The 21,208-nt window shown below is 37.0% G+C and overlaps 2 protein-coding genes across 2 annotated transcripts in view; both read right to left on the bottom strand.

Moving 5' to 3' along the window:
• Positions 1–3,265: 3,265 nt before the first annotated feature.
• Positions 3,266–14,499, bottom strand: LOC140154512 (uncharacterized). Its single transcript, XM_072177080.1, has 3 exons — positions 14,388–14,499; positions 13,868–14,185; positions 3,266–3,756 (listed from the first exon to the last, which is right to left on the bottom strand). The coding sequence occupies exons 1-3, from the start codon at positions 14,497–14,499 to the stop codon at positions 3,266–3,268; spliced, it is 921 nt and encodes a 306-aa protein (XP_072033181.1).
• Positions 14,500–20,365: 5,866 nt separating this feature from the next.
• The window catches only part of LOC140154511 (uncharacterized), a 56,929-nt gene continuing 56,086 nt past the window's right edge, over positions 20,366–21,208 (bottom strand). Inside the window, exon 24 of the mRNA XM_072177079.1 lies at positions 20,366–20,658. Coding sequence (XP_072033180.1) covers positions 20,456–20,658 — 203 coding nt within the window. The 3' untranslated portion in view covers positions 20,366–20,455. The remainder of the gene's footprint in view (positions 20,659–21,208) is intronic.

Raw genomic sequence — 21,208 nt, 5'->3', positions numbered from 1 at the left:
CGAGGTATAGCCAAAAAACATGCACCAGACATACAGAAATTCCGCAACGGGGGGGCGCAAATGTTTTTGTGAGCTAGGAAAGGTTCATGAAAATATATATATAAAACATTGAAGCTTAAATGGTCAAAGTATGAGATTAATTTCGTCAAAATCACATGAATACAATCGTTTCTTTTCTACCTTTCTTCCATTTCTCTTCTCTCTTTTTTTTTTTACCAGGGGCGCGCGCCCGTTTAAAAAGGGCTATACGCTACTGCCCCAGTGTTTTAAAAAAAATTTTTATACATTTTATAAAACCGAAACGTGATCACTCTATTGCTCAGTTCAGTTCAGTTCAGTTCAGTTCAGTTTATTTCATCCATTCAAAATACATGTTAACATAATACAGAATAATATTTTCTTGTATAAAACAGTGTGGAACATTTTAAATTATATGACAAAAGTATGAGAAACAGAGGATGAGGATGCCACCAAACGCACAGCGTGATGACGTGGCACCCTATACATAGTGTTTCAATTTTACAATAAGCAAAACAAAATTTAATACATTAGGAAAAAAACGAACAAAGACAAACAAGCCTTGTAAGTAGAGAAAATACAAGATTTACCAATGCAAAATTCAAAGTATACAATGCATATTAAATAAGAAATAATTTTATAACCAGTAGGCATATCTAGAATATTAAGTCATTTTAGGCAATTTCCAAAATATTACATGAAAAAGATTCATTATAGCTGTTGATAATACTAGCGTTTGACAAATGAGTGAATGTTCTTAGTCATCCAGTAGTTTCAAACAAGTTTTGGAATTAAATCTAATACTGGAAAATACTGGTGACCAGTCCAACGGGTCAGTTGCCTGATGAAGTCTGGTGGTTCCAGACGCAACGTCGCAATAGTTGCAAAAAGTAAGTTCCAGTATTAGATTTAATTCCAAAATAATAGCGTTTCTTTTGTGGAAAATTATGATGAATATTGGAACGTAGTTACTGGTGTTGCTTCATATGAAAAGATGTGAATTAATAAAGTGAGATAGTGGTATATAATAGGTATATTTTTCTAAACGAAAAATTCGCAAAAAAGCCGTATTAATCAAGTTGAAGCCACATTTGTCTTTAATACTCGGCCTTTGGCTTAACCACTAGTATTTTATATAGTATGTTACTGTTAGCACATCTATGACGCTAACAAAGTTGCCGAAATCTGAATTTTGATCATTTTTCGATCATCCGGATCCGGATGAGCAAATCACAGAATATGTCTTTAAAGAAAGCCTCACACCATTCTTGATACTTGCAAACAAAAATATTATAGTACTCTCATTTTAATTTAGAGTTTAACTCCAAAGTTGCAAATGCCCCTTTAAACAACTCCTTTGATATTCATTTAATTTAGATTTTATAACTTTAAAGTTCCGAATACCCCTTTAAATAAGTCAATCAACGTCTAAAGCGCTCCTCAGATTTCCGAGTATTAGACGTACAATATTGTATGTAACATATCTACGTTATTTAATCTATTGCCATTCTATTTCCAGTAATGTTTAAGTTCTAACGAATGTTTGATGACGAAAAATCAATAATATGTTACATATGATATCTAGCAGAAATATATTATCGATTTTACGTCATCAAACATTCGTTAGAACTTAAACATTACTGGAAATATAATGGCAATAGATTAAATAACGTAGATATGTTACATACAATATTTTACGTACAATAAAAAGTCTGCATACTGCTTTACACCTTAATGTTCCTTTAATAAAGATTAACTAAAGTTGCAAATGGCCCTTTAATATTCGTTTAAAGTTGCGAATACCCCTTCAAACAAGTCATCAGCAAGTTTGTAATCCATTCAGTAATCAGCTCCTGACTACCAATCAGTAATCAGGTAACCATTCAGTTATCAGCTACTGGACGATTAGTGATCAGTCTAGTGAACAATCAGCAATCAGCTACTGATCAATCAGCAATCAGCTACTTATCAATCAGCAATCAGCTACTGGTCAATCAGTAATCAGCTACTGGTCAATCAGCAATCAGCTACTGGTCAATCAGCAATCAGCTACTGGTCAATCAGTAATCAGCTACTGGTCAATCAGCAATCAGCTACTGGTCAATCAGCAATCAGCTACTGGTCAATCAGCAATCAGCTACTGGTCAATCAGCAATCAGCTACTGGTCAATCAGCAATCAGCTACTGGTCAATCAGCAATCAGCTACTGGTCAATCAGCAATCAGTTACTGGTCAATTAGTAGTCAGCTACTGGTCAATCAGCAATCAGCTACTGGTCAATCAGCAATCAGCTACTGGTCAATCAGCAATCAGCTACTGGTCAATCAGTAATCAGCTACTGGTCAATCAGCAATCAGCTACTGGTCAATCTTCAATCAGCTACTGGTCAATCAGCAATCAGCTACTGGTCAATCAGCAATCAGCTACTGGTCAATCAGCAATCAGCTACTGGTCAATCAGCAATCAGCTACTGGTCAATCAACAATCAGCTACTGGTCAATCAGTAATCAGCTACTGGTCAATCAGCAATCAGCTACTGGTCAATCAGCAATCAGCTACTGGTCAATCAGCAATCAGCTACTGGTCGATCAGTAATCAGCTACTGGTCAATCAGTAATCAGCTACTGGTCAATCAGCAATCAGCTGGTCAATCAGTAATCAGCTACTGGTCAATCAGCAATCAGCTACTGGTCAATCAGCTACTGGTTAATCAGCAATCAGCTACTGGTCAATCAGCAATCAGCTACTGTCAATCAGCAATCAGCTACTGGTCAATCAGCAATCAGCTACTGGTCAATCAGCAATCAGCTACTGGTCAATCAGCAATCAGCTACTGGTCAATCAGCAATCAGCTACTGGTCAATCAGTAATCAGCTACTGGTCAATCAGCAATCAGCTACTGGTCAATCATCAATCAGCTACTGGTCAATCAGTAATCAGCTACTGGTCAATCTTCAATCAGCTACTGGTCAATCAGCAATCAGCTACTGGTCAATCAGCAATCAGCTACTGGTCAATCAGCAATCAGCTACTGGTCAATCAGCAATCAGCTACTGGTCAATCAGCAATCAGCTACTGGTCAATCAGCAATCAGCTACTGGTCAATCAGCAATCAGCTACTGGTCAATCAGCTACTGGTCAATCAGCAATAAGCTACTGGTTACAATAGTCAGCAATAATTCAGTGATTAGTCTTTTATACCTTTTATATAAATATATAATTTATATTATTATTTTATTAATTTATATTACACGAATAAGGCTATCATGATGAGAACCAACAATATGACAGTGACGACTAAACCCAGGATCCATCGTTTGGACCGTCCTAGTGCAAACGTTGGCAAACATTCGGTCATGCGTTCCGATTTTGAAACATGTCTATCATTAGACTGGAGAACAGGGTCTTGGGATGGGTTTCTTGAATTGTTTGCATAAATAGCGCCTCCTGATATGACAAATTGTGAGTATTTGTCATCACCAGATTTAAGGTCGATGTATCCTCCTGAATCTCCTACTATCACTGGGGAAGCTCCTGTTCCTTCAAATTGGTACGGTTCGGCGTAAACAATACTTGGTTTTTGTGCCTGATAAAATTTCTCCCCTGAAGAGTTTTGTCGTTTTTGGTTATTGGTGCCACTTGGAGCACCCTGAACATTTGGTGGTGCCACAATTTGAATGGGTTCCAAGTAACCGATATTAACGTCAGTTTGTTGTTCTTCATCTCCGCCACCAATTCCTAGATTTAAAAAAAAGTTCAAAAAGAAAGTTTTTCAGGCGAAATCGGCATTGCTAACAGTTGTAAGGCTTTGCATGCTTGAGGAAAACAAGAAGGCCTTTTTATACTGAATTATATACCCTCTGTATAAAATTATACTTGAACTGTATACGTTCTCTACTAATGTAATTAGTTATCGCTATTATAATTGTGCAAAGTAGAAAGTCAAGATAAATTAAGGGCGTATGTTAAACGAAATTAAACTTTTTTAATACTATAAATCCGGAATTATTTATCCGCAGTAGAATGGGTAGACAGCAAACACATTCAGCAATGAGCAGTAAATTTGCTATATAACTTTTCTATCCGAAATAGAGAGTAGGCTACGGCTTTTGCTATCAGCAGTAGATAGTTAATTAGCTCTCAGCGGAAGAGAATAAATTTGCTATCAGCAGTAGAAAGCAAATTGGTATTTGCTATAGGCAGTAGCAATTACCATGAAATCTCAAAATATCGCATACATTATTCCATTAAGTTATTTATCATCATTTACGCTCCTTACAAATATCAAATTTAACAAAATGAGATATAATTTGGTCTAAAAGGTAGAAAGAATCAGAATCAGAATCAGATTTTATTGACATTCATCTTACAACAAGATATGGTCAAAACATATATAATAATATATATAATACAAATAAAATACAAGAACAATAAAGTTTACAACTATAAAGAATATAATATAAATTAACTAGGCATAGGCCTAGGCCTATTATTTAAATCCCGTTTTTCAAATGCAGTATAAATGAAATTGGCAACTACATTGGTGGTGTGAAAATCATTGGCACCTATGATAAGAAGAAACTTATCATTTTCAGTTGAATTGTTTGTAACAAAAAATATCATATATTAACGTCATAAATCTATTACGGATATCGTTATATAAGGAACATTTCATAATGAAGTTAAATTCGTCCTCAATTTCATTGAGATTACAATATTTACAGATTCTCCGTTCTGGAGGCAATTTAGGTGAAACATATCTATCCATTTCAATCCTTAATTTATGGCAACTTATTCTTAATTTACAAAAAGTAGATCTATGCTTACGTTTTTCTAATGAAAATGAACGTTTGAATTGACAATAAGTTCGAAATTTAGTCTGATGGTTTTTATAACATTTAACCATGAATTATTATAAACAGTTTTTCATTACGTTTGGGTTTTGGAAAGAACCTTCTGTTAAATCATGCATGACTCAATTACAAATCTCTACATCCCTTTCTTCTTGTCTATTGATATTTTGAATAGTGTTTATCTTTCCCTAATAGATAGCGCCCTGATCGATTCTTCCTGCATGTCAATATGTTTCATTTACATTACATTACAGAGATCGGACACTAATCCCTACCATAACAAACCATGTATAGACTCTACATGCAAATACAGGTGATATAACAGGTCTATATTACAGGATTAGATTAGTAAACTATGATCTATTTGCAAGTATTATATTGATTGAGCAGTAAATATTTGTATACTATTTTTTTTGTATAGTAGTCTAGTTGCCGGCGTCAGGTATACATAGAATTTTTTTTTATGATGATGACATGTATATGTCATCATCATCCTTAGGCCCAACTCATAGGTGTTGTGCGTTTCAATTGCTCAAATACCTCTTTTCAAATATGTGACCATCCATCTCAAACCGCTCGTAAAGTCGGCAAATTGAATTTCGAGTTACAGTCCAAAATGTGCATAAAGCTTGTATTCATAATGTACCTAATAATTGTCCTACAAGTTTCTCATTTCAGTCCAGTCATATACCAATCTTTAATCCTATTGTTGAAGAGGATAATAAGCTTATACTTATAGTAAATAGATTTAGTCTTTTAAAGATCTCAAGGCTGATAAAACTATCTCAATTTTACCTGCTGATAAAGGCAGAGCCACGGTGGTGTTGAATAAACAGGATTACATAGACAAAGCTCAGAAATTGCTTGATGATCAGAACACGTATGAAAGGCTTACCAAAGACCCTACTAGCCAGTACAAGACTAAGCTTGTCACTATACTCCAAAGACTCTTAAAGGACAATGCTCTCACTTATCCTGAGAAAAGGAAATTGCATCCTACATCTGCTGATATCCCCAAGTTCTATGGGCTCCCCAAAATACATAAGACTGAAGTCCCTCTTCGGCCCATTGTATCATGTATGGGATCTATATCCTACGATGTCGCAAGGTTCATCGCGGATATTATTGGTCCCCTAGCAGGGAACACCCCGTACCACCTCAAGAACTCTCAGGAGTTAGTTGAAAAGCTGAGCACAGTCACGATTGAGGAGGATGAGGTTTTAATTTCATACGATGTGTCGGCTTTATTCACCAGCACGCCAGTCGATCAATCTATTGACATCATTCGTGCTTTGTTAGAAGATGATGACTCTCTCTACGAACGCTCAAACCTGAACCCGGACCAGGTCATTGAACTCTTGACTTTCTGTTTAAAGACAACATACTTTCAGTTTAACGAGTGTCTTTATCGCCAACGTGAGGGGGCGGCCATGGGCTCCCCCGTCTCACCCATTGTTGCCAACCTCTTCATGGAGGATTTTGAAGAGCGTGCCATCAAGACAGCGCCCCATCCACCCAAGATCTGGTACCGCTACGTGGATGACAGTTTCTGCATCATGAAGCGTGCGCATGTAGACGAGTTTACGCATCACATTAACAGCATCAATGGTGCCATCAAATTCACCACAGAGTCGGAAGTTAATAACTGTATCCCTATGTTAGACACTCTAATCACTAGACAGCCAGATGGGTCCTTCACGTGTGGTGTATACCGTAAACCTACCCACACGGACCAATATCTTAACTTTGGTTCACACCACCCCTTGCAACATAAGTTGGGTGTTGCCAGGATTTTGACCCACAGAGCCAACACGATCATTACCCGCGACGAAGACATACAACATGAGTTGAACCACATCAAACAGTGTCTCCACCAGTGTGGTTATGAGCCATGGGTTTTCGCTGTCAGTGATAACAAAGAAAAGGACAAACAGAAAGCTAAGTATCAAAACAGACCACCGGCCAAAGGTAGTGTGGTGATCCCCTACATACAGGGGACTCCGAGACTGTTGCTCGCCTATTCCAAGCCAAGGGCATTCGCACACACTACAAGCCGGTTAACTCCGTTCGTCAGAACCTCGTCGCTCCCAAGGACAAGACAGCAACTGAGCAACGCTCCGGAACTGTTTATCACATTTCATGTGAAAATTGCCCCGCTGCATATGTGGGTGAATCTGAACGCACGCTTAGCACTAGGCTGACGGAACATAAACGCAAGAGCAATGCCTCCTCGCCGGTCGCTCAACACGCTCAAGCCGCGAAACACACCATCGCGTGGAAGGACGTGAAAGTGCTCGATCAGGATTCCAACTGGTTTAATCGTGGTGTAAGGGAAGCCATCAACATCAGACGCCACCCCAGTTCACTCAACAAGGACAAAGGCCGCCACCAGCTACCTCCGGTCTATGAACCTGTTCTGTCACATGACATCGTCAGCTCGTCATGTGACATCCCAGATCAATAACTCAATCACCATCAGTTTGAAAAAGACACAGAGTCGTCGTGTCGAAAGCTCACGTAAGTGAACAATTTTAGTTGTGTGTATAGGTTTAAACTCTACCAATAGATTTAGTCTTTGTTTGCTTTGGCTAAATCCTGTTCAAGTGGTGGGTTAACCAACAATTAACAATGAGAGGACATTCCTGAACCTCGTTGACTTGGGGATGATTTGAAGTGACCGCCAATTATGACCATTTGATATTTAATACCAGCAATGTAGAAAAGAGATATATTGTAGCACCAAAATAATGTACCTTTTTACTGAAGGAGCAAAGTTTAACAAGCAATAACTCCACTTCTGGATATCGTTTGAAGTCAAATGATATATCATTGTAAAGCTTATGATATATATTTTCTAAACATGAAAGAAAACAAAATTGACCAGGGGCCGACTTTACGAGCGTTTCGATGTGGATGGTCACATATATCAAATTATTTACATAAATAAACAAAAATAAATCAATCAATAAATAAACGAAAAAAATAGAACAAATTGTAGCGTAGCTGGCATTGCTGGCAGGAGGACTCGAACCAACGATATTGACATTAGCAGTCTGATGCTCTACCATTGAGCTATGACAGCATCTAGTGATGAGAGTCGAGTTTTTAGCTTATACAGTGTTTGTCTGTGCCGCCTCGTGAAAGAAAGAAATATAAAATCTCAATTTTTAATTTAAATTTATTTGATAATTTTCTAACCTATATTTTCTTTAGAGCAGGGACAAATATTTCCCCTTTTATCCAATTTGACCGCTAAATAAGAATCTATATACTTCTTTTATTACTAATTTAATTCCGCGATTTGTTCCATTAAGCAATATCAAAGATTAATGTCAAGCATCGCACAACAGATATTTAGTTGGCTTAGTAGTCTTGCACAGTGCTTTTTAACCGCGAGGTACCGAGATCGATTCCCACCGCTGCCTGCAATTTTTTTTAAAGACTGGGAAATAATAACGTGACATTCGCCGCTGACATTCGTACTGCAGAAGCGGAGTTATAACTTGTTAAACTTTGCTCCTTCCGTAAAAGGGTACATTATTTTGGCATTACATTATTTCTTTTTTTCCACATTGCTGGTATTAAATATCAAATGGTCATAATTGGCGGTCACTTCAAATCATCCCCAACTGAACGAGGTTCAGGAATGTCCTCTCTTGAACAGGATTTAGCCAAAGCAAACAAAGACTTTTAAGGTTTTTACTAATGCTATACATAAGTATAAGCTATCCTCTTCAATAATAGGATTAACTAGACTTAGCTGTGGTCTAAGACCACGAACACAGCCGTGTTGTGACCCCTTAGTGACCTTTGACCCCAAAATCTACGAAAACCCCACAGGCATTGCCTTATGTCAATGCATGTGTGCACATAGTATCACTCTGCCATGTTATTTGTGACAGGGATATTTTGAATGTTTTTGTCCTGGACCGGAAGTGATCCCTTAATGACCTTTGACCCCAAATACAAAATATCACATATACATTGGTTAAACATAATTCATGTGTGCACATACCGTCATTGTCCTATGTTTTTCTTAGCTAATAACATTTTTGAAGGAATTTGGTTTTATACCGCAAGTGACCCCTTAATGACCTTTGACCTCAAACAAAAAATACCATATATACATTAGGTAAACATAATTCATGTGTGCACATACCGTCACTCTCCTATGTTTTTCTTAGCTAATAAACATTTTTGAAGGAATTTGGTTTTATACCGGAAGTGATCCCTTAATGACCTTTGACCTCAAACAAAAAATACTACATATACATTAGGTAAACATAATTCATGTGTGCACATACCGTCACTCTCCTATGTTTTTCTTAGCTAATAAAATTTTTTGTAGGAATTTTGGTTTTATACCGGAAGTGACCATTTAATGACCACTGACCTCAAATCTGTGTATGATTCATAGACACTGTGTAATAGCAATGCATGTGCGCAAGTTGCATCACCGTCCTGCGTAATTTGTGGGAGAAGTAGCATTTTGAAGCTATTTCGTTTTATACCGGAAGTGATCCTTTAATGATCTTTGACCTCAAACAAAAAAATACCACATATAAATTGGATAGACACAATTCATGTGTGAACATACCGTCACTCTCCTATGTTTTTCTTAGCTAATAAAATTTTTTGAAGGAATTTGATTTTATACCGGAAGTGACCCCTTAATGACCTTTGACCTCAAATCTGTATATGATTTATAGACACTGGGTAATAACAATGCATGTGTGCAAGTGGCGTTACTGTCCTGCGAAATTTGTGGGAGAAGTAGCATTTTGAGTTGAAATCACGTTTTTGACCCCTGTGACCCCTACGTGACCTTTGACCCCACGAATTTCATGTGAGATGTAGGGGCATGGTCAGTGATGATTGTGACCAAGTTAGGTCAAAATCGGTACATGCATGAGTTTGCTAGAACAAATGTAATGGTCGGCAGAAGAAAGAACTAGACTTAGCTGTGGTCTAACCCACGAACACAGCCGTGTTATAACCCCTATATGACCTTTGACCCCAAAATATATGAAAACGCCCATAGACATTGGCTAATGTCAATGCATGGGTGCACGTGGCACCACTTTGCTATGTTACTTGTGGCAGAAGGGGAATTTTGAAGGTTTTTCGTCTCAGACCGGAAGTGACCCCTTAATGACATTTGACCCCAAATAAAAAAAATACCACATATGAATTGGGTAACCACAATTCATGTGTGAACATACCGTTACTGTCCTATGTTTTTCTTAGCTTATAAAATTTTTTGAAGGAATTTGGTTTTATACCGGAAGTGACCCCTTAATGACATTTGACCTCAAATCTGTGTATGATTCATAGCCACTGGGTAATAGCAATGCATGTGTGCAAGTTGCGTCACCATCCTATGTAATTTGTGGGAGAAGTAGCATTTTGAAGGTATTTCGTTTTATACCGACAGTGAACCCTTAATGACCTTTGACCTCAAACAAAAAAATACCACATATACATTAGGTTAGCATAATTCATATGTACACATACCGTCACTTTCCTATGTTTTTCTTAGCTAATAAAATTTTTTGAAGGAATTTGGTTTTTACCGGAAGTGACCCCTTAATGACCTTTGACCTCAAATCCGTGTATGATTTATAGACACTGGGTAATAACAATGCATGTGTGCAAGTGGCGTTACTGTCCTACGAAATTTGTGGGAGAAGTAGCATTTTGAGTTGAAATCACGTTTTTGACCCTGTGACCTCTACGTGACCTTAGACCCCACGAAATTCATGTGACATGTAGGGGCCTGGTCAGTGATGATAGTGACCAAGTTAGGTCAAAATCGATGAATGCATGTAAATGCTAGAGTAAATGTAATGGTCGGCAGAAGAAGAAAGAAAGAAGATCCTGTAAGAAAAAAGACACAGCCGTGACTAACGTCACGGCTGTGTAAGAACTAGACTTAGCTGTGGTCTAACCCACGAACACAGCCGTGTTTTGACCCCTAATGACCTTTGACCCCAAAATATATGAAAACGCCCATAGACATTGGCTAATGTCAATGCATGGGTGTACGTGGCACCACTTTGCTATGTTACTTGTGGCAGAAGGGGGCATTTTGAAGGTTTTTCGTCTCAGACCGGAAGTGACCCCTTAATGACATTTGACCCCAAATAAAAAAAATACCACATATGAATTGGGTAACCACAATTCATGTGTGAACATACTCGTTACTGTCGTATGTTTTTCTTATTAAATAAACATTTTTGAAGGTTTTTCGTTTTATACCGGAAGTGACCCCTTAATGACTTTTGACCTCAAACAAAAAAAAATACCACATATATATAAGATAAAAATAATTCATGTGTGCACATACCGTCACTCTCCTATGTTTTTCTTAGCTTATAAAAATTTTTGAAGGAATTTGGTTTTATACCGGAAGTGACCCCTTAATGACCTTTGACCTCAAATCTGTGTATGATTCATAGCCACTGGGTAATAGCAATGCATGTGTCCAAGTTGCGTCACCGTCCTATGTAATTTGTGGGAGAAGTAACATTTTGAAGGTATTTCGTTTTATACCGGAAGTGACCCCAAATAAAAATAAACCACATATACATTAGGTAAGCATAATTCATGTGTGTACATACCGTCACTCTCCTATGTTTTTCTTAGCTAAGAAAAATTTTTTTTGAAGGAATTTCGTTTTTACCGGAAGTGACCCCTTAACGACCTTTGACCTCAAATCTGTGTATGATTTATAGACGCTGGGTAGTAACGATGCATGTGTGCAAGTGGCGCTACTGTCCTGAGAAATTTGTAGGAGAAGTAGCATTTTGAGTTGAAAACACGTTTTTGACCCCTGTGAACCCTACGTGACCTTTGACCCCACGAATTTCATGTGACATGTAGGGGCATGGTCAGTAATGATAGTGACCAAGTTAGGTCAAAATCGATGCATGCATGTAAATGCTAGAGCAAATGTAATGGTCGGCAGAAGAAGAAGAAAGAAGAAAGACTAGACTTAGCTGTGGTCTAAGACCACGAACACAGCCGTGTTGTGACCCCTTAATGACCTTTGACCCCAAAATATACGAAAACCCCACAGGCATTGCCTTAAGTCAACGCATGTGTACACATAGTATCACTCGGCCATGTTATTTGTGCCAGAAGGGACATTTTGAATGTTTTTTGTCTTGGACTGGAAGTGATCCCTTAATGACCTTTGACCCCAAATAAAAAATATCACATATACATTAGGTAAACATAATTCATGTGTGCACATACCGTCACTCTCATATGTTTTTCTTAGCTAATAACAATGTTTGAAGGAATTTGGTTTTATACCGGAAGTGACCCTTTAATGACCTTTGACCTCAAATCTGTGTATGATTTATAGACACTGGGTAATAACAATGCATGTGTGCAAGTGGCGTTACTGTCCTGCGAAATTTGTGGGAGAAGTAGCATTTTGAGTTGAAATCACGTTTTTGACCTCTGTGACCCCTATGTGACCTTTGACCCCACGAGTTTCATGTGACATGTAGGGGCATGGTCATTGATGGTTGTGACCAAGTTAGGTCAAAATCAGTGTAAGCATGTCAGTGCTAGAGCAAATGTAATGGTCGACAGAAGAAGAACTAGACTTAGCTGTGGTCTAAGACCACGAACACAGCCGTGTTGTGACCCCTTAATGACCTCAAAATCTACGAAAACCCCACAGGCATTGCCTTAAGTCAACGCATGTGTACACATAGTATCACTCGGCCATGTTGTTTGTGACAGAAGGGACATTTTGAATGTTTTTTTGTCTTGGACTGGAAGTGATCCCTTAATGACCTTTGACCCCAAATAAAAAATATCACATATACATTAGGTAAACATAATTCATGTGTGCACATACCGTCACTCTCCTATGTTTTTCTTAGCTAATGAATTTTTTGAAGGAATTTGGTTTTATACCGGAAGTGACCCCTTAATGACCTTTGACCTCAAACAAAAAATACCACATATACATTAGGTAAACATAATTTACGTGTGCACATACCGTCACTCTCCTATGTTTTTCTTAGCTTATAAAATTTTTTGAAGGAATTTGGTTTTATACCGGAAGTGACCCCTTAATGATCTTTGACCTCAAATCTGTGTATGATTTATTGACACTGGGTAATAACAATGCATGTGCGCAAGTGGCGTTACTGTCCTACGAAATTTGTGGGAGAAGTAGCATTTTGAGTTGAAATCACGTTTTTGACCTCTGTGACCCCTACGTGACCTTTGACCCCACGAAATTCATGTGACATGTAGGGGCCTGGTCAGTGATGATATTGACCAAGTTAGGTCAAAATCGATAAAAGCATGTAAATGCTAGAGCAAATGTAATGGTCGGCAGAAGAAAGAAAGAAAGAAGAAAGAAGAAGATCCTGTAAGAAAAAAGACACAGCCGTGACTAACGTCACGGCTGTGTAAAGATCCTGTAAGAAAAAAGACACAGCCGTGACTAATGTCACGGCTGTGTAAGAAGAAGAAGATCCTGTAAGAAAAAAGACACAGCCGTGACTAACGTCAACGGCTGTGTAAAGATTGGTGCTTGGCTGGAATTACGTGCTAGTGTCATTGGTTATTGTTAAAAGGCAATAAGGTGTGTAATTGCAATATCTCCTCTGAATAGGAAAGACTCTCTACATCGAACCATGGATGCTGATGGTTCGCAATACTGATATTAGCTGTTATTTAGGGGAAGGTATCTTCCAACCCCAAATTCAAATGTAGACTATCTACAATTAATGTGTTCAAATTAGCCTTATTAATCACGGTAGGTCTATTACATTCATTATACCGGTGGACCAAGAAAAGGTGTTTAGTTTCCTGTTATCAGTCAGAGCCTTTGTTACAAGAGAGGTTGAAAGATGCACACGGACATGTTTTGTGCCGAATTTATTCTGCTACTTTACCCCTCCACCACCACTTCCACATACACACACCCATCCCACCCGCAATCGTTCGCACAATTTATTTCTTCTTACCTAGCCTGGTTGCAAAAACTGCATTATCATATACTGGTGACTGGGTGCCAGTTAGTGCAGGCTTTTTAGTTGTATCTTTTACGGGAAGAGCTACTGGAGGCTTCTTCTTCTTCTTCTTCTGATCCATGGCGTAAACACTTACACTTGGTTTTTGTTCCTGGTTTCTCGACAATCCTTTGAGGAAATTACGAAATTTCTCGCCTGAAGAGTTTCGCCCTTTCTTGTAATTAATGTCATTTGGAGCACCCTGAACATTTGCTGGTGTCACAATTTGAATGGGTTCCATAGTTGGGTGGTCTTCATCTCCGCCACCAATTCCTAGATTAAAAAAAAATCAAAAAGAAAGTTTTTCAAGCGAAATAGGCATGATAGGCAAAATGAAATTTGGTCTAAAATGTAGACAGATGCACACGGAAATGTTTTGTGGTGAATTTATTCTGCTATTTTGACCCCCACCACTCCCACACACCCATCGCACCCTGCAATCTCTCGTAGACTCGCACACTTCATTTCTTCTTACCTAGCCTGGGTGCATTAACATGTGTTCCAATATCTGTGGTGCGAGTAAGTGCAGGCTTAATCGTTCTATCTTTCACGGGAAGAGCTACGGGAGGCTTCTTCTTCCGATCCATTATTATGTATTATGGAAATGTTTTTATTGGACTTTCAATAAAATGAAAGGCTCTTTATTCATTATAATCATGAATATAAAATAAAAGTGGAAGCGTTGGTGACCATTAAATAGTTGCAAATGGTGGTGGTTCCGGCTTGATGGTATCTTCAAAGATGATAAAAATAGGTTTGCATTATCAGGCTCATCATCCTTTGGTTTTAAATCCTAGTCTATTTCTCATTCATAATCAACAAGTCCAATATCTGGAAAAAGAAAACAGATTTTGTTTGATTTTCTAATAAAAAATACATAAAGTCCGAAAAAAATGTGAGTATACGTCTTAAGAAACTTTCATAAATGGGACCAAGTTTAAAAAAGGGTGAAAAGCCACACAGGAAAGATTTTTAAAACTTTGTCCCCTTTTTACGTTTCGAAACTTTTTTGGTAGATATAATATACATGATATGCTTGATATACTATACAACCTGTTAAGTTGGCTAAGGCTGGTTCTCTGTGTAAGTCGTTTAAAATAATAATTGTGCATGGTTACTTACCTATTAAGCTTATAAAGTTATAAATTCAATCACAGCTCTCAATACGTTGGTTACTTCGATTGTAGTATCATCAAATTTACACAAACAATGCTATATCGTTTCATTTCGATGACTGAGTTCTACCACTAATAATTGCAAATACCGTGTCTGGTTCTTAGATAAAAGTAAAATTCCCCACATGACATCGCATGATAAAAATATTTAAAAAAATGAACGATAGGCCTGTGGTGATGTTTAACGTTGTTTTTATTGACATAAAAATATATAATGACGTAATGTGACATTTCGTACTAAAGTAAGCCTACTTTATCAAAGTGTCTGGTTCGTGTTGCTGAATATCTTTCAGTGTCCAGTGGAGCGAATAATTTTTAGTTCATTAAGGGATGGGGTATGAACGTTTGGACAGTATTTATTGTGGGACATTAGAGTACATCAAACATATCCAATTGCATTCTGAATACGAAGAATGTCCTTCTGATATCAAATAATTTTGATTTTTTGAAATTTGAAATGTATTACAAATTTTATGGCAAATCGTTAAAAATTGATATTTTTGATATTTAACAGTACTCGAAGTAAACTTTATAAATCTGATGATTTATACTTGAAGTGTATGTAGGTGGGATGACAAGCCGACGACCAATTGAAAATTTAGACATTTCGTATTGAAGATATGGATTTTTTTCCCAAAACACCCACAAAAATTAGGTCTTTTGGGGAAAAAATCCATATCTTCAATATGAAAGGTCAAAATTTTTAATTGATCGTCGGCTTTTTTTAAGAATATATCATTAGATTAATCAAATTTACTTCGAGGACTGTTATATATCAAAAATGTGAAAAATATCAAATTTTAATAATTTGTCATAAAATTTGTATTATATCGTAAATTTCAAAAAATGAAAATTATTTGATATCAGAAAGACATTCTGCGCATTCAGAATGCAATTCGATATGCCTGATGTGCTCTCATGTCCCACAAAAAATACTGTCGAAACTCTTAAAACGCTCATTCCAGATCCCTTTTAATGGCCCATGAACTTCTCATGATCGCTATTCAATCATGATTTATAAATATTATATAACTTCCCTGTGAGTCATCCCACCCACATTTGAAAGTAACTCTTTACAATTATGTACAGATAAAATAAAAGGTGCAGCAACCTTTGCAGTAGGCCTATTTTTTTGTGGGACATGAGAGCAGATCAGGCACACCAAATTGCCTTCTTCAAAACCAATATCAACAGTAGATACCAACTTTATATTCAATACAAATATCAGCAGTCGATAACTACCTCTTCAATACCAATATCAACAGTAGATAGCTACTTCATCAGACCAATATCAGCAGTAGATAGCTACTTCATCAATACCAATATCAGCAGTATATAGTTACGTCATCAAAAACAATGCCAGTATTAGACAGCTACTTCATCAAAACCAGCATCAGCAGTAGACAGCTACTTCATCAATACCTATATAAGCAGTAGACAGCTATTTCATCAAAACTAATATCAGCAGTCGATAACTACCTCTTCAATACCAATGTCAGCAGCAGATATAGCTACTTCATCCAAACCAATATCAGCAGTTGATAGCCACTTCTTCAATACCAATATTAGCAATGAATAACTACTTTATCAAACCAATATCAGCATAGATAGCCATTTTATCAATACCAATATCAGCAGTAGATAGCTACTTCGTCAATACCAATATCAGCAGTAGACAGCTACTTCATCAAAACAAGTATCAGCAGCAGATAACTACTTTGTCAAAACCAATAGATAGCTACTTCATCAAAACCAGTATCAGCAGTTGATAGTCACTTCTTCAATACCAATATCAGCAATGAATAACTAATTTATCAAACCAATAGCAGCAGTAGATAGCCATTTTATCAATACCAATATCAGCAGTAGATAGCTACCTACTTTGTCAATACCAATATCAGCAGTAGATAACTACTTTGTCAATACCAATATCAGCAGTAGATAGCTACTTTGTCAATACCAATATCAGCAGTAGATAGCTACTTTGTCAATACCAATATCAGCAGTAGATAGCTACTTTGTCAATACCAATATCAGCTGTAGATAGCTACTTTGTCAATACCGTTATCAGCAGTAGATAGCTACTTCATCAATATTAGTACATAGCTACTTCTTCAATTCCAACAGTATATAGCTACTTAAAGCCATATTATAACATTTGCTGAGAAGAACGCCCTCAAAAAATTTTAAATTCAGGTTTTTACACGATTGTAATGTACTCGATTGTAATGTTGATCATAACACAGTACTACGAACACGGCGTGCGGGACACACACGCCAGAGGATCGTACTGTATTACAACCGCCGGAGTAACATGCATTGGCGCTAGTAGTAAATTCCAATTTTCTTTGCTTTACCTCACTTGTGCGGCTCAAAATTAAAAGGGGACATATCTGACAGTAAAAGCTAACATTTTATGGAAAATAAATACTAATCTATTTTTAAAGAAATGTTATAATATGGCTTTAATCAATACCGACATCAGCAGTAGATAGCTACTTCATCAAAACCAATATCAGCAGCAGATAACTACATCAGCAGTAGATAGCTACTTCATCAAAACCAATATCAGCAGCAGATAACTACATTAGCAGTAGATAGCTACTTCATCAAAACCAATATCAGCAGCAGATAACTACTTCATCAATACCAATATCAGCAGCAGATAACTACTTCATCAAAACCAATATCAGCAGTAGATAGCTACTTCATCAAAACCAATATCAGCAGTAGATGGTTACTTCATCAAAACCAGTATCAGCATTAGATAGCTACTTCTTCAATACCGACATCAGCAGTAGATAGCTACTTCATAAAAACCAATATCAGCAGCAGATAACTACTTCATCAATACCAATCAGCAGTAGATAGCTACTTCATCAAAACCAATATCAGCATTAGATAGCTACTTCTTCAATACCAATATCAGCAGTAGATAGCTACTTCATCAATACCAATATCAGCAGTAGATAGCTACTTCATCAATATTAGTACATAGATATTTCTTCAATTCCAGCAGTATATAGCTACTTAATCAATACCGACATCAGCAGTAGATAACTACTTCATCAAAACCAATATTAACCACGGATAACTACTTCATCAATACCAATATCAGCAGTAGATAGCTACTTCTTCAAAACCAATATCAGCATTAGATAGCTACTTCTTCAATATCAGCAGTAGATAACTACTTCTTCAATACCAATATCAGCAGTAGATAGTTACTTCATCAAAACCAATATCAGCAGCAGATAACTACTTCTTCAATACCAGTATCAGCAGTAGATAGTTACTTCATCAAAACCAATATCAGCAGCAGATAACTACTTCATCAAAACCAATATCAGCATTAGATAGTTACTTCATCAAAACCAATATCAGCATTAGATAGCTACTTCATCAAAACCATTATCAGCATTAGATAGCTACTTCATCAATACCAATATCAGCATTAGATAGCTACTTCATCAATACCAATATCAGCATTAGATAGCTACTTCATCAAAACCAATATCAGCATTAGATAGCTACTTCATCAAAACCATTATCAGCATTAGATAGCTACTTCATCAATCCTGAAGTCTTTAATTCCTATTTCTTGTTACTTTAGTATCATTCATATATCATAGACATTCCACACTGATTGTTTTGAGTAAATATATTTATTTTGTTCTTTTCTTTTATAAATAATTTCTTTAATGGTATGCACCTGTTATGCTTAACTTGAAGAAATAACAATTTTTGCACATTCATTTATGAGTAATTTAAGCTTTTTTTTCAATCTGAAGTTTTTTAAATTATTTAGTCACACACGGGACAGCAAGGCTGTGATATTTTTCAACAATACTTACACAAAATAAAACAGTTATAGTAAATTTGGTTGATTTTTACTTATATGTTATTTTCAATATATGCTTTTTGAGGACAAAACAGATGGTTCAATATCATCAGGTAACAGGTTATAGTCGCATCTTTAAGACTACCACCAATGGGGGGGAATAAAAAAATAGGAAGAAAAATCACACATGATGAGCATATTTTGGAACAAAAAAGCTAATGAAATTTAAAGACATCCAATTGCCACCCCTCCACTAAGTCGCATCACTAAACACCTTACCAGTTCCGAGAAATTGCACTTGCAACCTTGGACGGACGGCATGACGGACGGACAATCAGGAAACATAATACCTTTGGTGGAGGCATAAAAACAATTTTAGTGAGGATAAATTCAATTATTGCTGTGTGCAGTTCTTAGCATTTGTCACCCATAATCCATGCATGTGTATTCTCTCTGTCAGTGATACAGGTATAGTTTTGTTCTAGTGCAGGCAGTGACATCAACCCATCGAGTAAATGTGAGCAGATTAATAAGCCCAATCGCCATTAAAACTTCCCGTTTTTGAGAGAAGTTTTGGGACAATTTGACCTCTGACATATCGGGGAAATTGCTGTAATTATTATTAATTAATTTAATATTCTCATAATGTTATCATTAAAAATATTTAAATAAGTGTTTTTTGGGTTTGTTTTCATTCTTGTAAAACATTTTAGATTATATTTTGAAACCATTTTTTTAAATTTTCCCAATAAGTCAGAGGGCTAAGTGTCCCAAAAGTGCAAAAACTGTCCCACAATGCATTGCAAACTTCCAATGCCGATTTGGCTTATTAAACATGGGCATGTGTACGACAGTGCTTTGAGTAAATGGACATGATTTGAAGATGTCGTCGGTTGCAACACATAGTGGCGTACGTGAAGGACAAAATACGTTTCCGATCAAAACATTTTTGAAGGATATGCTACTAGCAACGAAGTCGATACTCCTCCACTGTTATCTCTCAGTGGCCCGATTCCATTTGTAATTAAAGTTTAAGGTTCAAACTATTAAACTGTATCTTTAAAAGTTAACAAGGAATAACTATTAAAGGATAATAGCTAGCTCTAAACCTATACGCCACTATGTGAAACAGAAAATTTTGAAAATCACTCTTCGCCACTATGTGTTGCGACCGACGATGTGCATTATGCAGTTTGCTCTGATGTCGCTGTCTGCACTTGGCAATCACGCCGCCCCTTTGCCCTGATATCAGATGCAAACTAGTCTTTTTAGCTGGTTTATTTAATGCTCTGCTTGCTAGCCATAAGCTTCGACATGAAAAGTCAAAGTTTTGAGAATCAAGAATCACTGAATCAATTGTACTCATTTTAATGCACTTTTCATGCTGATTCCAAATATGGTCATGAAAATGTTCAATTCTGAAATTTTTGAATTAAAAAAAAAACATTTGAAACTTGTTGCCTGCAGTCGACACCCACATGGAGAGAGTTAAGTTTGAAACAGCTGCATAATTATGATACATGAGTATCAATGTTTGCTTTTGTCCATTTGTCTTTGGTTTGTATTGGTCAGCCATGATCCAAGTACTTGTATTCTGTCTGTGAGTGATGCTGGTATAGCTTGCCCAGCATTAGAACACCATTTCTGTAGTACAGGATGCGATAGGCTTGGTTTGGCTGCAGATAATTGGAGAACCGCATCTGTTGTATACAGCTGCACACACAGGGGTACTGGGAAAATAACAAGCCAATATGAGTGTGTTAAGATTACGTAATTATTCAATCTCCCTATATCGTCTGCTCAGTGCCAGAAGTGGGCAAGTGCAGTAGCTGCCATGTGTAGCTGCCATGGGTAGTGGAGTGCAATATACTGTGCATAAATTGCCGAAAGGTTCACAGAGCAGCTATTGCACTTACCCATTTCTGGCACTCAGCAGTCGATATGTACAAGATTTAAAAAAACAGTCCCTGATGTTCTCCCATTTATGGGAAACTTGACCAACTAACATTCCATGACAGCGACATAACCTTTGACCACCAAGTTCAAGTTTACAGTCAAGCTACTGATGACTACATCCTCTGAATTTCATTAACAAAAAATGACATACAGGGCAGTAAATTCCTTTTGGGGAAGAACATTACTTGTTTTAGAATGGTCATAAATAGTTGGGTTGCTACGTCATCATTTATTCTTATTATTACTATCTCTTTATGTTATACCAGTGTGATCTGATAAGATGCCTTCTCTGGGGAGTTTGCTTCAGTCTTGGAATCTGTTTCT

This window comes from Amphiura filiformis, chromosome 6 (assembly GCF_039555335.1).
Source record: "Amphiura filiformis chromosome 6, Afil_fr2py, whole genome shotgun sequence".
Classification (NCBI taxonomy): Eukaryota; Metazoa; Echinodermata; class Ophiuroidea; order Amphilepidida; family Amphiuridae; genus Amphiura; species Amphiura filiformis.
Note: the sequence above shows the minus strand (reverse complement) of the source record. Positions and strands in the feature narration are given on the sequence as shown.

Excerpts from the sequence above, each read along its gene's own strand:
- LOC140154512 (XM_072177080.1), bottom strand. The coding sequence starts at position 14,499 with ATGGATCGGAAGAAGAAGCCTCCCGTAGCTCTTCCCGTGAAAGATAGA. Across the intron at positions 14,186-14,387 it reads TGTTAATGCACCCAGGCTAG|GAATTGGTGGCGGAGATGAA; the intron begins GTAAGAAGAAAT and ends TTTTTAATCTAG. Across the intron at positions 3,757-13,867 it reads AGTTTTTGCAACCAGGCTAG|GAATTGGTGGCGGAGATGAA; the intron begins GTAAGAAGAAAT and ends TTTTAAATCTAG.